This window comes from Pleurodeles waltl, chromosome 12 (assembly GCF_031143425.1).
Source record: "Pleurodeles waltl isolate 20211129_DDA chromosome 12, aPleWal1.hap1.20221129, whole genome shotgun sequence".
In the NCBI taxonomy this organism is placed as follows: domain Eukaryota; kingdom Metazoa; phylum Chordata; class Amphibia; order Caudata; family Salamandridae; genus Pleurodeles; species Pleurodeles waltl.
In genome coordinates, this window is record NC_090451.1 from 642,770,755 (window position 1) to 642,784,937 (window position 14,183).

At 48.8% G+C, this 14,183-nt stretch overlaps 1 protein-coding gene across 1 annotated transcript in view; it reads left to right on the forward strand.

The window, feature by feature from the left end:
- Positions 1-1,182: 1,182 nt before the first annotated feature.
- The window catches only part of IL6R (interleukin 6 receptor), an 82,440-nt gene continuing 69,439 nt past the window's right edge, over positions 1,183-14,183 (forward strand). Inside the window, exon 1 of the mRNA XM_069218201.1 lies at positions 1,183-1,568. Coding sequence (XP_069074302.1) covers positions 1,484-1,568 — 85 coding nt within the window. The 5' untranslated portion in view covers positions 1,183-1,483. The remainder of the gene's footprint in view (positions 1,569-14,183) is intronic.

Consider the following 14,183-nt stretch of genomic DNA (forward strand, 5'->3'; position numbering starts at 1 on the left):
GGTCTGATTAGCAGGCCTCAGTACACTTTCAGATCAAAAACAACAGCATCAGTAGTCTAAACGGGGTAAAAAAGTTGGGGGAGGAGCATATGAAAAGAGTCCAGTTTCGTACATAAACCATGATTTATGTCTTGAATTTCTGCAGTGTGGAATTGCCATTCTGGATCTTTGGTAATAATCCATAAAATGGGAATATTTCATGTTTTTATATTGTCATAATTTGGAACAATCCACTCGATCAAAAGAATGTCTAAAATGAAAAAAACTAAATCTAATTTCATTTTTTTTTTTATTTACATAATTGTCACATAAAATGTAGTGTGATAGTGATATCTACTGTAAGTGTAACAGAACACATAACGCAGAACCCGCAGGGTGAATTCTAACCATCAACTGATTACCTGTATGATGTGCCCGCCTGTCTCTCATTCCTCCCCCATCCCAGGACAGGCTAGGAGGACCTCTCTGCGAAACATCAATATTCCCCCCACACCCGAACACAACAAATTCAGCGCTGCCGATCGTGCACTCCCCGGAGTTTAGCATGCTGTCCATCCGATAAAGCGCTGCAGCTCCCAACAGCGAACCACGGAGAGCTAAGTCAGTGCTACAATACAAATCATTTGTGCCAGGTTTACTGTCATTGGTAGGCCATAAGAAGTATATATACAGAGGCGCGGAGTGTAAAATGCACTCAATTACCATCGAGTGTGTGGGAGGTGGCACTTAACGAGAGGTGGAACTTCAATTTGGCAGTGTGCCCCTCCCCTTCTTCATTACTGGTAGTAAATAGGGTTTTGTATTCTACGCATCTATCTATGTGCTGTTGCTTTTTTATATTTAATTGTTTTAACAAAGGTATTTACCCGAAGCCAGGATGCATGTGGTTAATGTGTGCAGTAAGGTAAATGCTCAGTGAAGAGCCCTTGCAACTATTATGAGAGATCGCTGTAACACACAATCTGAGAGTCGGGAAGCAGTGGCTTTCTCGTATCAGTGTCAGTGTAGTTTTGTAATAAAACCATGAGCACGGTGGATCCCTCAGCTGTGTCCTGATAAAGAACCCCTCGCGTTTCTGACAAGTGGATAGCTTTCCCCCCGCCCTTTCCACACCCTCCAGCACCCCGGCATTGCACAACCCTCCCTGCCAGGCCGGCTGCAGTCGGCCGTGTTCCTCAAATGCTTTCCTGTGCCCAGGGTTACTCAATCGCGAGTGGGAAGCACCCGCATCGAGCAGCAGAGGGAGCGCGCGCGAGTGTGTCCTCAGCCTCACTCACCAGGCAGAGCGAGCATCCCTCAGCCGGCATCACAGGCACCTGCCCGAGGCTTGTCGAGGGTCTGTGGACGCCAGGTACAGGGGGACCCCAGGCCCCCTTCGGCTGGTTACCCTCATTCTGTACCTACCGCGGTGGGGGGCGTTTTTCCTTTATTTCGGGGTGTCACCCGCAGATTATGGTGGAGGCCGAAGCAGGCTTTGGGAAGCATGCGGGCCGCGCTCACCTGCCTCTTCGTCTCATCCTTGCTGTCGACGTGCAGTGGGCTGCAGGAGAGGCTCTGCCCCAAGCCAGGTAGGAGTTAGTTTCCTCTTCTCCAGAGGTTAGATGTGTGGTTATGGTTCGCTCTCGGTGTCTGGTGGGGTTCTCCTTCTCTCAGGGTCAGGTTTGCGGCCTATGGCAAGGAGCCGTTGAGCTGTATTATAGGGGGCGGTGTTAGGTTTCAGTTTATGGCGAGGTCATGTTATGGTTAGCATTGTTGCCATGACTGCAGCTATTGTTCGGCTTTGGGGCTAGGCTGACAGTTGTTCCTTGTTGGGGCAAAGTCATTTTCTGGTTAGGGTTGAACTTAAGGCATCGGGTTGTCAGGTACGTTTATAGGTACGTTTACATTGCCGTTGTGATTCGAGTCATGGTATGGTTATGGTTGTGGTGATTGATAGAACGCGAGGTTAGGCTGTTGTTTGTTGGTAAGTTTGAGTGGATTGCCAGGTCTTGTTGTTTTATGCTTAGGTTTGATGATAAGTGATTGTGATAAATCAAAGGATTATGAATACATTTGCCATTAGGTTTGTGTAATGTTATGGTTAGGTTCGAGGTGTGTAACTGTGGTTGCTTTTAGACTAGGGTTTATGGTTGCAGTTGCACTTTGTAGGTAATGATTGTAATGTTAATGGTTAGAAGGTTAACACCAGATGTCTGGCTGTGTTATAGGTTTATTGTTAAGTGTGTCGTCATATCAGTGGTTAAGTTATGTCTCTGGTTAAGTTATTTTTAAATTTAGGATTATAATTAGGATGTTATGGGCTTCTGTTACTATTTACGTTACCTTGTAGATTTTTGATACAGCCAAGTTTGGATTGAATGGCTGTTGTAAGGTCTGTGGTTGTGTTATAGGATTATTGATATGTTTGGAGTTATGCTAATAGTTATTAGGTTCGAGTCTATAATTCTCGTTCTGTTATTTTATGGCTCGACCTGGGGTTAGGGCATGTGGTTGTTGGGTCTGGTTAAAGACTTACCGTTCGGTTTACCGTATGGTTGGTGTCATGTTATGGTTATGCTTGGGGTTTATAAACTTTCAATAAGGATGATAATTATCTAACAATAATAATAATTGGTTAGTAAATATATTTTATTCTAGTGCACAATATGATGTCACGGAATGTGTTTAGGGGTTGTGATAGAAACCCAGTAAGGCGTATTTCTCTTTTTTTAATGGACCACGTTTTGCAATATAACCTTTTTTTCATGTTGTCCAACGTGGAGGGTGGGAGGACGACTGAGTGGGCCAGGCCATGACTTGAACTCGTGACATACGAGTTGCACAGTCATATCTATATCTGAAACCTTTACTTATTTACCCACAGGGGAGCTTTTACCTTCCATTCGTCTTACTTCCAACTGCAGCAGATACACCAACTTCTGAGTTTTCTTAGTGAGTTTTAGTCGTTTCTTCTTACTTTCTGCTGCAGCAGAAACAACACCCTCCTGAGCTATTTGAGCGACTTATTTGTCTTTGACTTTCTGCTCGGATTGTATCGAGTGGTCGCGCCCTAGCGCCCTAAATGAAGACATTTTGCTCTCACTCTGATAACATCTGAACAGAATAAGTAATCTAAGCAAATACACTAGCCAGGCTCCGCCCCCTTCACCTTGACACAGTCACCGCCTCCGTCACCAATGAGCCGTTTCTCTTCTGGCCTGTCCTTGTGGCGCGACCCCCTTCTGTTTCCCTTCGCCTCTCCCTCCCTCCCGGCCTCCTGCATCTTTACCCCTTGTCTCTGCGCCGCCTTAGACGACCTGAGGCGCCTGCAGTCAGCGTCACTCGCGCAGACCCGTGGAGGGAGAGACTTTGTTTGGTAATGGCTGGTGGTCTGTTATCACTCTGAAGACACCAGAGATCCACGTGTGTCTTCCATTCAGCTTGTAAGCATTGGAGGGTCTCTGCATCCTTCTACCAGTTCTTAAGCTTTAGGGATCTCTGCATCCTCCTATCAGTCTGTAAACATTGGATGGTCCCTGCATCCTTCTACCCTCTTAAATTACATGGATCTCAGGATCCTCCTTTCAGCCTGTAAACATTGGAGGGTCCATGTATCCTTCAATCAGTTCTTAAATTGCAGGGATCTCAGCATCCTTCTATCAGCCTGTAGGCATTGGAGAGTCCCTGCGTCCTGCTATCACTTCTTAAACTGTAGGGATCTCAGCATCCTTCTATCAGCCTGTAGGCTTTGGCGAGTCCCTGCGTCCTGCCATCACTTCTTAAGCTGTAGGGATCTCAGCATCCTCCTATCAATCTGTGAACGTCGGAGGTCCCTTCATGCTTCTATCACTTCTTAAGCTGTAGGGATATCAGCATCCTCCTATCCGAAAGTAAACATTGTAGGGTTCCTACATCCTTCCATCATTTCTTAATCTGTAGGGATCTCCTCACCTCCAGCCAGTCTGTAAACATTGGGTTCCCTGCATCCTTTTATCACGTCTTAAGATGTAGGGATAGCAGCATCTTCCTATCAGTCTGTAGACACTGGAGGGTCCCTGCATGCTTTTACGAGTTCTTAAATTGTAGGGATTTCAGCATCCTCCTGTCAGTCTGTAAACTTTAGAGGGTCCTTGCACCTTCTATCAGTTCGTAAAATACATGAACCTTTGCATCCTCCTGTCAATCTGTAAAAACTGGGGGTAGAGTTCGGGGGTCCCTGCATCCTTGTATCAGTTCGTGCACTGTAGGGACCTCTGCATTCGGCTATTAGTCTGTAGACATTAGAAATGTCCCTGTATCTTTCTAGCAGTTGGGGAACTGTAGGGTCCTCCTCATCCTCTCAGTCTGTAGACATTTGTGGGGCTCATCTAGCTTTGTAGCAGTTGGGAAACTGGGGACGTCTGTATCCTGGTATCAGACTGTAGATATTGGTGGGTTCCCTGTATCCTTCTAGCAGCTGGTAAACTGTGAGGACCTCTGTGTCTTTTATTATCCTGTAAATATTGAACGGGCCCTGCATCCTTCTAGCCGTACATAAACTGTAGGGATCACTGCATCCTACAATCAGTCTGTAAACACTGGGGGTGGGGGTCGTGGGTCCCTGCATCTTTGTATCAGTTCGTAAACTGTAGGGACCTGTGCATTCGGCTATTGATCTGTACACATTAGACAGGTCCCTGTATCCTTGAAGCAGGGTTTAAACTGTGAGGACCTCTGTATCCTCCATCAGCCTGTAACATTGGACGGTCCCTGCAGCCTTCTATCAGTTCATAGACTCTAGGGACCACTGCATCCTTCTATCAGTATGTAAACACTGGGTATAGGGTCCCTGCATCCTTCTGTCAGATTATAAACTGTAGAGACCTCTGCATCCACCTTTCAGTTTGTAAACACTGGGGTGAGGGTTCCTGCATCCTTCAAACAGTTTGTAAACTGTAGGGACCCCTGCACCCTCCTCTCAGTTTGTAAACACTGGGGTGGGGCTTACTGCACCCTTCTCTCAGTTCGTAAAATCTGGGATCTCTGCAACCTGCTATCCTCCTATCAGTCTGTAGACTTTGGGTGGTCCCTGCATCCTTGTATCAGTTGATAAGCTGTAGGGACCTCTGCCTCCTCCTATGAGTTTGCATACATTGGGTGAGGTCCTTTTTCCCTTCTGGAAGTTGGGAAAATTTAGGGGCCTCTGGATCCTCAGATAAGTCTGTAGACATTGGCGGGATCCCTGCATCCTTTTATCAGTTGGTAAACTTCGGGGACCTCTGCATCCTGTTATCAGTCTGTAGACATTGGTGGTATCCCTGCATCCTTGTATCAGTTGGTAAACTGTGTGGACCTCTGCATCCTTTTATCAGTCTGAAGACTTTTGACGGACCCTGCATCCTACAATAATTTCGTAATCTGTAGGGGCCTCTGCATCCTTGTGTCGGTTGGTAAGTACTGGGATGGGGCTTCCTGCACCTTTCTATCAGTTTGTAAACTTCGGGATCTCTGCATCCTACGACCAGTATGTAGACATTGAGGGGACAAGGGGGTGTTCTGTATTCTTCTAGCAGTTGGGAAACTGTAGGGACCTCTGCATCCTTCTGTCACTCTGGAGGCACTGAGTGGGTACATGTATCCTTCTAGCAGTTGTGGAACTGGTGTGACCTCTGCATCTTCCTATCGGTCTGTGGACATTGGTGGGGTCCCTGTATCCTTCTAGCAGTTGGGAAACTGTAGGGACCTCTGCACCCTCATATCAGTTTGGCAAACATTGGTCATCCGGGTACCTCGTATGAGTCTGTAAACTTTGGGGGTCTCTGCATCCTCCATCAGTCTGTAAACATTGGGGATCCCTACATCCTCTTGTTTGTTCATAAACTGTAGCGACCCTGCCTACTCATATCAGCGTGTTAGCATCGTGGTACCTGCATGCTTCTATCCCTTCATCATCTTTAGGAAACTCTCCATCCTCCTAACAGCATATCATTTTGGTGGATCACTGCATCCTCCTATCAGTATGTAAACTCGAGGGACACCATATGTAGGAAGTTGGCTCTGTATGTGCTATTTCAAAGTAAGGAATAGCATGCACAGAGTCCAAGGGTTCCCCTTAGAGGTAAAATAGTGGTAAAAAGAGATAATACTAATGCTCTATTTTGTGGTAGTGTGGTCGAGCAGTAGGCTTATCTAAGGAGTAGTGTTAAGCATTTGTTGTACATACACATAGACAATAAATGAGGTACACACACTCAGAGACAAATCCAGCCAATAGGTTTTTATATAGAAAAATATCTTTTCTTAGTTTATTTTAAGAACCACAGGTTCAAATTCTACATGTAATAGCTCATTCGAAAGGTATTGCAGGTAAGTACTTTAGGAACTTCAAGTCATCAAAATTGCATGTATACTTTTCAAGTTATTGACAAATAGCTGTTTTAAAAGTGGACACTTAGTGCAATTTTCACAGTTCCTGGGGGAGGTAAGTATTTGTTAGGTTAACCAGGTAAGTAAGGCACTTACAGGGCTTAGTTCTTGGTCCAAGGTAGCCCACCGTTGGGGGTTCAGAGCACCCCCAAAGTCACCACACCAGCAGCTCAGGGCCGGTCAGGTGCAGAGTTCAGAGTGGTGCCCAAAACACATAGGCTAGAATGGAGAGAAGGGGGTGCCCCGGTTCCGGTCTGCTTGCAGGTAAGTACCCGCGTCTTCGGAGGGCAGACCAGGGGGGTTTTGTAGGGCACCGGGGGGGACACAAGCCCACACAGAAATTTCACCCTCAGCGGCGCGGGGGCGGCCGGGTGCAGTGTAGAAACAAGCGTCGGGTTCGCAATGTTAGTCTATGAGAGATCTCGGGATCTCTTCAGCGCTGCAGGCAGGCAAGGGGGGGGTTCCTCGGGGAAACCTCCACTTGGGCAAGGGAGAGGGACTCCTGGGGGTCACTCCTCCAGTGAAAGTCCGGTCCTTCAGGTCCTGGGGGCTGCGGGTGCAGGGTCTCTCCCAGGTGTCGGGACTTAGGTTTCAGAGAGTCGCGGTCAGGGGAAGCCTCGGGATTCCCTCTGCAGGCGGCGCTGTGGGGGCTCAGGGGGGACAGGTTTTGGTACTCACAGTATCAGAGTAGTCCTGGGGTCCCTCCTGAGGTGTCGGATCTCCACCAGCCGAGTCGGGGTCGCCGGGTGCAGTGTTGCAAGTCTCACGCTTCTTGCGGGGAGCTTGCAGGGTTCTTTAAAGCTGCTGGAAACAAAGTTGCAGCTTTTCTTGGAGCAGGTCCGCTGTCCTCGGGAGTTTCTCGTCTTTTCGAAGCAGGGGCAGTCCTCAGAGGATGTCGAGGTCGCTGGTCCCTTCGGAAGGCGTCGCTGGAGCAGGATCTTTGGAAGGCAGGAGACAGGCCGGTGAGTTTCTGGAGCCAAGGCAGTTGTCGTCTTCTGGTCTTCCGCTGCAGGGGTTTTCAGCTGGGCAGTCCTTCTTCTTGTTGCAGGAATCTAATTTTCTAGGGTTCAGGGTAGCCCTTAAATACTAAATTTAAGGGCGTGTTTAGGTCTGGGGGGTTAGTAGCCAATGGCTACTAGCCCTGAGGGTGGATACACCCTCTTTGTGCCTCCTCCCAAGGGGAGGGGGTCACAGTCCTAACCCTATTGGGGGAATCCTCCATCTGCAAGATGGAGGATTTCTAAAAGTTGGAGTCACTTCAGCTCAGGACACCTTAGGGGCTGTCCTGACTGGCCAGTGACTCCTCCTTGTTGCTTTCTTTGTTCCCTCCAGCCTTGCCGCCAAAAGTGGGGGCCGTGGCCGGAGGGGGCGGGCAACTCCACTAAGCTGCAGTGCCCTGCTGGGCTGTGACAAAGGGGTGAGCCTTTGAGGCTCACCGCCAGGTGTTACAGCTCCTGCCTGGGGGAGGTGTTCGCATCTCCACCCAGTGCAGGCTTTGTTACTGGCCTCAGAGTGACAAAGGCACTCTCCCCATGGGGCCAGCAACATGTCTCTGGTGTGGCAGGCTGCTGGAACTAGTCAGCCTACACAGACAGTCGGTTAAGTTTCAGGGGGCACCTCTAAGGTGCCCTCTGGGGTGTGTTTTGCAATAAAATGTACACTGGCATTAGTGTGCATTTATTGTGCTGAGAAGTTTGATACCAAACTTCCCAGTTTTCAGTGTAGCCATTATGGTGCTGTGGAGTTCGTGTTTGACAGACTCCCAGACCATATACTCTTATGGCTACCCTGCACTTACAATGTCTAAGGTTTTGTTTAGACACTGTAGGGGCACAGTGCTCATGCACTGGTACCCTCACCTATGGTATAGTGCACCCTGCCTTAGGGCTGTAAGGCCTGCTAGAGGGGTGTCTTACCTATACTGCATAGGCAGTGAGAGGCTGGCATGGCACCCTGAGGGGAGTGCCATGTCGACTTACTCATTTTGTTCTCACTAGCACACACAGGCTTGTAAGCAGTGTGTCTGTGCTGAGTGAGGGGTCTCTAGGGTGGCATAAGACATGCTGCAGCCCTTAGAGACCTTCCTTGGCATCAGGGCCCTTGGTACTAGAAGTACCAGTTACAAGGGACTTATCTGAATGCCAGGGTGTGCCAATTGTGGATACAATGGTACATTTTAGGTGAAGGAACACTGGTGCTGGGGCCTGGTTAGCAGGGTCCCAGCACTCTTCTCAGTCAAGTCAGCATCAGTATCAGGCAAAAAGTGGGGGGTAACTGCAACAGGGAGCCATTTCTTTACACAAGCCCCCCCCAGCCCACAGGCCAGGAGACTCAGCCCAAGCTGGGAGAGTCTTCCTAGTCTGTCAGGCGAGGAAGAGTAGGAGAAATAGGCTGGTTAGTTGCAGGGCCTACTCTGCCTTACATCCTTCTGTTCAGGTCATTCCCTTTGGGGAACTGACCTACTTCCACAGTGATAGGACCTAGTCTGAATTGCCTCTTGTCTGCCTCTTCAATGTCTCCACCCATTCTTTCTATTTTGGTCTTAGAGGTATCCACCTCTGCTAACCTTATCTTGGCCAGGGTTACCCCTAGCTTACCCAGAGAGGTTACCCAGAGCTGGAGTAACCCCACCATGACTAATAGGGTCAGGGGGCCTAACTTGCTATTTGGCATGGGGTCAGACCACCATGCTAAGGATAGTGCAGCCATAAAGGCTAACACCCAGCAGAGGCCACTGACAGCTGTCAGTGCCCAGAACCACACCTTTAGCTCTTCACCTAAAAGGGAAGGGGCTAAGTTACAGGCCTCTTTGGGTTCAGGTTGCCTGTCTGCTGTATTAGAGTGGGGGGTTACCACATCTTGTAGTAAACACCCTTCTTCCACTCTTTCTTCTGTTAGCTGAGGAGCCACCCACTCAGGTTTAACAGTTGCCTGACTAGCCAGGACTTCTTGTGGGTCAGGTTGGACTTTATCAGGGCCATTTTTGGAGTTCTCCCCTACTGGAGCAGAATCTCCTTGGCTTGCTGTAACCTTGGCTAAAGGTTGTCCACCCTTCCTACTCTGTTTTCTTTTCTTCTTCTTCTGGGGCCTGCTTGCATTTACTGCAGAGGCAGGACTTCCAGAATCCTTGGGAGAGGACTGGCACTGGACCAGTTCCTCTCTTGGGCTCTGACTAACCTCTGGGTAGTCATTTCCAAGGAGACAATCAAGGGGGAGGTCTGTACTGACTACTACCCTTCTCCAGCTAAGAGTGCCACCCACTTCTATGGGTACTAAAGCCACAGGCCTCTTAGTGACCCTGTCTAGGCTAACTCTTACCCTGGCAGTCTCACCTGGGATGTACTGGTTTGAGAGCACCAGCCTGTCATGCACAATAGTGTGACTGGCACAAGTGTCTCTCAGGGCAGTGGTTGGGATTCCATTCACCAGTAGGTGGTGGAAGTGTCTACTTCCCTCTGGAATCTCCAACTCACCTGTTGGGCCCTGTTTCCAGTTGAAGGCTATGAAGACCTCCTCATCTGAGGAGTCATCTCCCATGGCTACACTGGTTACCCCTGGAATTTTGTTCTGGGGTTTGTTTTTGGGACAAGAAGTGTCCTTGGTGTGGTGCCCAGACTGTTTACAGTTGTGGCACCAGGCCTTAGTGGCATCCCAGTTCTTACCCTGGTACCCACCTTTGTTTTGGGTTGTGTCTTGGGGCCCACCCACCTGTTCTGGTTTTTGGGGGCCTACAGAGGACTCTTTTTCTTTGTTTCTAGTGTCACCCACTTTCTCCTGGGGAGTTTTTGTAACCCCTTTCTTTTGGTCACCCCCAGTGGAAGTTTTGGTTACCCTAGTCTTGACCCAGTGGTCTGCCTTCTTTCCCAATTCTTGGGGAGAAATTGGACCTAGGTCTACCAGATACTGATGCAACTTTTCATTGAAGCAGTTACTTAAAATGTGTTCTTTCATAAACAAATTATAAAGCCCAACATAGTCACACACTTCATTTCCAGTTAACCAACCATCTAGTGTTTTTACTGAGTAGTCTACAAAATCAACCCAGGTCTGGCTCGAGGATTTTTGAGCCCCCCTGAATCTAATTCTATACTCCTCAGTGGAGAATCCAAAGCCCTCAATCAGGGTACCCTTCATGAGGTCATAAGATTCTGCATCTTTTCCAGAGAGTGTGAGGAGTCTATCCCTACACTTTCCAGTGAACATTTCCCAAAGGAGAGCACCCCAGTGAGATCTGTTTACTTTTCTGGTTACACAAGCCCTCTCAAAAGCTGTGAACCATTTGGTGATGTCATCACCATCTTCATATTTTGTTACAATCCCTTTGGGAATTTTTAGGATGTCAGGAGAATCTCTGACCCTATTTAAGTTGCTGCCACCATCGATGGGACCTAGGCCCATCTCTTTTCTTTCCCTTTCTATGGCTAGGAGCTGCTTTTCCAAAGCCAATCTTTTGACCATCCTGGCTAACAGGGGGTCATCTTCACTGGAGTTATCCTCAGTGATTTCAGAGGTGTTGGTCTCTCCTGTGAGGGAACCAGCATCTCTGACTATTATTTTTGGAGTCAGGGTTTGAGGGACCCTGTTCTCCCTAGATAGGACTGGTAGGGGGGAATTTTCCTCCAAGTCACTATCCTCTTCCTCTGAGTTGCCACCCTCAGAGGGGTTGGCCTTTTCAAACTCTGCCAAAAGCTCCTGGAGCTGTATTTTGGTAGGTTTGGGGCCCATTGTTATTTTCTTTATTTTACAGAGTGACCTTAGCTCCCTCATCTTAAGATGGAGGTAAGGTGTGGTGTCGAGTTCCACCACAGTCACATCTGTGCTAGACATTTTGCTTCTAAAAGTTGGAATACTTTTTAAGAATCTACAACTGGTTCTAGAATCTAATTCAAACTTTTTTAAAAACTTTTAAACTCTAAAAGAAATGCTAAACAGGGACTTAACACACAAGGCCCTAGCAGGACTTTTAAGAATTTAGAAAACTTTTCAAATTGCAAAAATCAATTTCTAATGACAATTTTGGAATTTGTCGTGTGATCAGGTATTGGCTGAGTAGTCCAGCAAATGCAAAGTCTTGTACCCCACCGCTGATCCACCAATGTAGGAAGTTGGCTCTGTATGTGCTATTTCAAAGTAAGGAATAGCATGCACAGAGTCCAAGGGTTCCCCTTAGAGGTAAAATAGTGGTAAAAAGAGATAATACTAATGCTCTATTTTGTGGTAGTGTGGTCGAGCAGTAGGCTTATCTAAGGAGTAGTGTTAAGCATTTGTTGTACATACACATAGACAATAAATGAGGTACACACACTCAGAGACAAATCCAGCCAATAGGTTTTTATATAGAAAAATATCTTTTCTTAGTTTATTTTAAGAACCACAGGTTCAAATTCTACATGTAATAGCTCATTCGAAAGGTATTGCAGGTAAGTACTTTAGGAACTTCAAGTCATCAAAATTGCATGTATACTTTTCAAGTTATTGACAAATAGCTGTTTTAAAAGTGGACACTTAGTGCAATTTTCACAGTTCCTGGGGGAGGTAAGTATTTGTTAGGTTAACCAGGTAAGTAAGGCACTTACAGGGCTTAGTTCTTGGTCCAAGGTAGCCCACCGTTGGGGGTTCAGAGCACCCCCAAAGTCACCACACCAGCAGCTCAGGGCCGGTCAGGTGCAGAGTTCAGAGTGGTGCCCAAAACACATAGGCTAGAATGGAGAGAAGGGGGTGCCCCGGTTCCGGTCTGCTTGCAGGTAAGTACCCGCGTCTTCGGAGGGCAGACCAGGGGGGTTTTGTAGGGCACCGGGGGGGACACAAGCCCACACAGAAATTTCACCCTCAGCGGCGCGGGGGCGGCCGGGTGCAGTGTAGAAACAAGCGTCGGGTTCGCAATGTTAGTCTATGAGAGATCTCGGGATCTCTTCAGCGCTGCAGGCAGGCAAGGGGGGGGTTCCTCGGGGAAACCTCCACTTGGGCAAGGGAGAGGGACTCCTGGGGGTCACTCCTCCAGTGAAAGTCCGGTCCTTCAGGTCCTGGGGGCTGCGGGTGCAGGGTCTCTCCCAGGTGTCGGGACTTAGGTTTCAGAGAGTCGCGGTCAGGGGAAGCCTCGGGATTCCCTCTGCAGGCGGCGCTGTGGGGGCTCAGGGGGGACAGGTTTTGGTACTCACAGTATCAGAGTAGTCCTGGGGTCCCTCCTGAGGTGTCGGATCTCCACCAGCCGAGTCGGGGTCGCCGGGTGCAGTGTTGCAAGTCTCACGCTTCTTGCGGGGAGCTTGCAGGGTTCTTTAAAGCTGCTGGAAACAAAGTTGCAGCTTTTCTTGGAGCAGGTCCGCTGTCCTCGGGAGTTTCTCGTCTTTTCGAAGCAGGGGCAGTCCTCAGAGGATGTCGAGGTCGCTGGTCCCTTCGGAAGGCGTCGCTGGAGCAGGATCTTTGGAAGGCAGGAGACAGGCCGGTGAGTTTCTGGAGCCAAGGCAGTTGTCGTCTTCTGGTCTTCCGCTGCAGGGGTTTTCAGCTGGGCAGTCCTTCTTCTTGTTGCAGGAATCTAATTTTCTAGGGTTCAGGGTAGCCCTTAAATACTAAATTTAAGGGCGTGTTTAGGTCTGGGGGGTTAGTAGCCAATGGCTACTAGCCCTGAGGGTGGATACACCCTCTTTGTGCCTCCTCCCAAGGGGAGGGGGTCACAGTCCTAACCCTATTGGGGGAATCCTCCATCTGCAAGATGGAGGATTTCTAAAAGTTGGAGTCACTTCAGCTCAGGACACCTTAGGGGCTGTCCTGACTGGCCAGTGACTCCTCCTTGTTGCTTTCTTTGTTCCCTCCAGCCTTGCCGCCAAAAGTGGGGGCCGTGGCCGGAGGGGGCGGGCAACTCCACTAAGCTGCAGTGCCCTGCTGGGCTGTGACAAAGGGGTGAGCCTTTGAGGCTCACCGCCAGGTGTTACAGCTCCTGCCTGGGGGAGGTGTTCGCATCTCCACCCAGTGCAGGCTTTGTTACTGGCCTCAGAGTGACAAAGGCACTCTCCCCATGGGGCCAGCAACATGTCTCTGGTGTGGCAGGATGCTGGAACTAGTCAGCCTACACAGACAGTCGGTTAAGTTTCAGGGGGCACCTCTAAGGTGCCCTCTGGGGTGTGTTTTGCAATAAAATGTACACTGGCATTAGTGTGCATTTATTGTGCTGAGAAGTTTGATACCAAACTTCCCAGTTTTCAGTGTAGCCATTATGGTGCTGTGGAGTTCGTGTTTGACAGACTCCCAGACCATATACTCTTATGGCTACCCTGCACTTACAATGTCTAAGGTTTTGTTTAGACACTGTAGGGGCACAGTGCTCATGCACTGGTACCCTCACCTATGGTATAGTGCACCCTGCCTTAGGGCTGTAAGGCCTGCTAGAGGGGTGTCTTACCTATACTGCATAGGCAGTGAGAGGCTGGCATGGCACCCTGAGGGGAGTGCCATGTCGACTTACTCATTTTGTTCTCACTAGCACACACAGGCTTGTAAGCAGTGTGTCTGTGCTGAGTGAGGGGTCTCTAGGGTGGCATAAGACATGCTGCAGCCCTTAGAGACCTTCCTTGGCATCAGGGCCCTTGGTACTAGAAGTACCAGTTACAAGGGACTTATCTGAATGCCAGGGTGTGCCAATTGTGGATACAATGGTACATTTTAGGTGAAGGAACACTGGTGCTGGGGCCTGGTTAGCAGGGTCCCAGCACTCTTCTCAGTCAAGTCAGCATCAGTATCAGGCAAAAAGTGGGGGGTAACTGCAACAGGGAGCCATTTCTTTACACCATATCTTCCGACCAGTC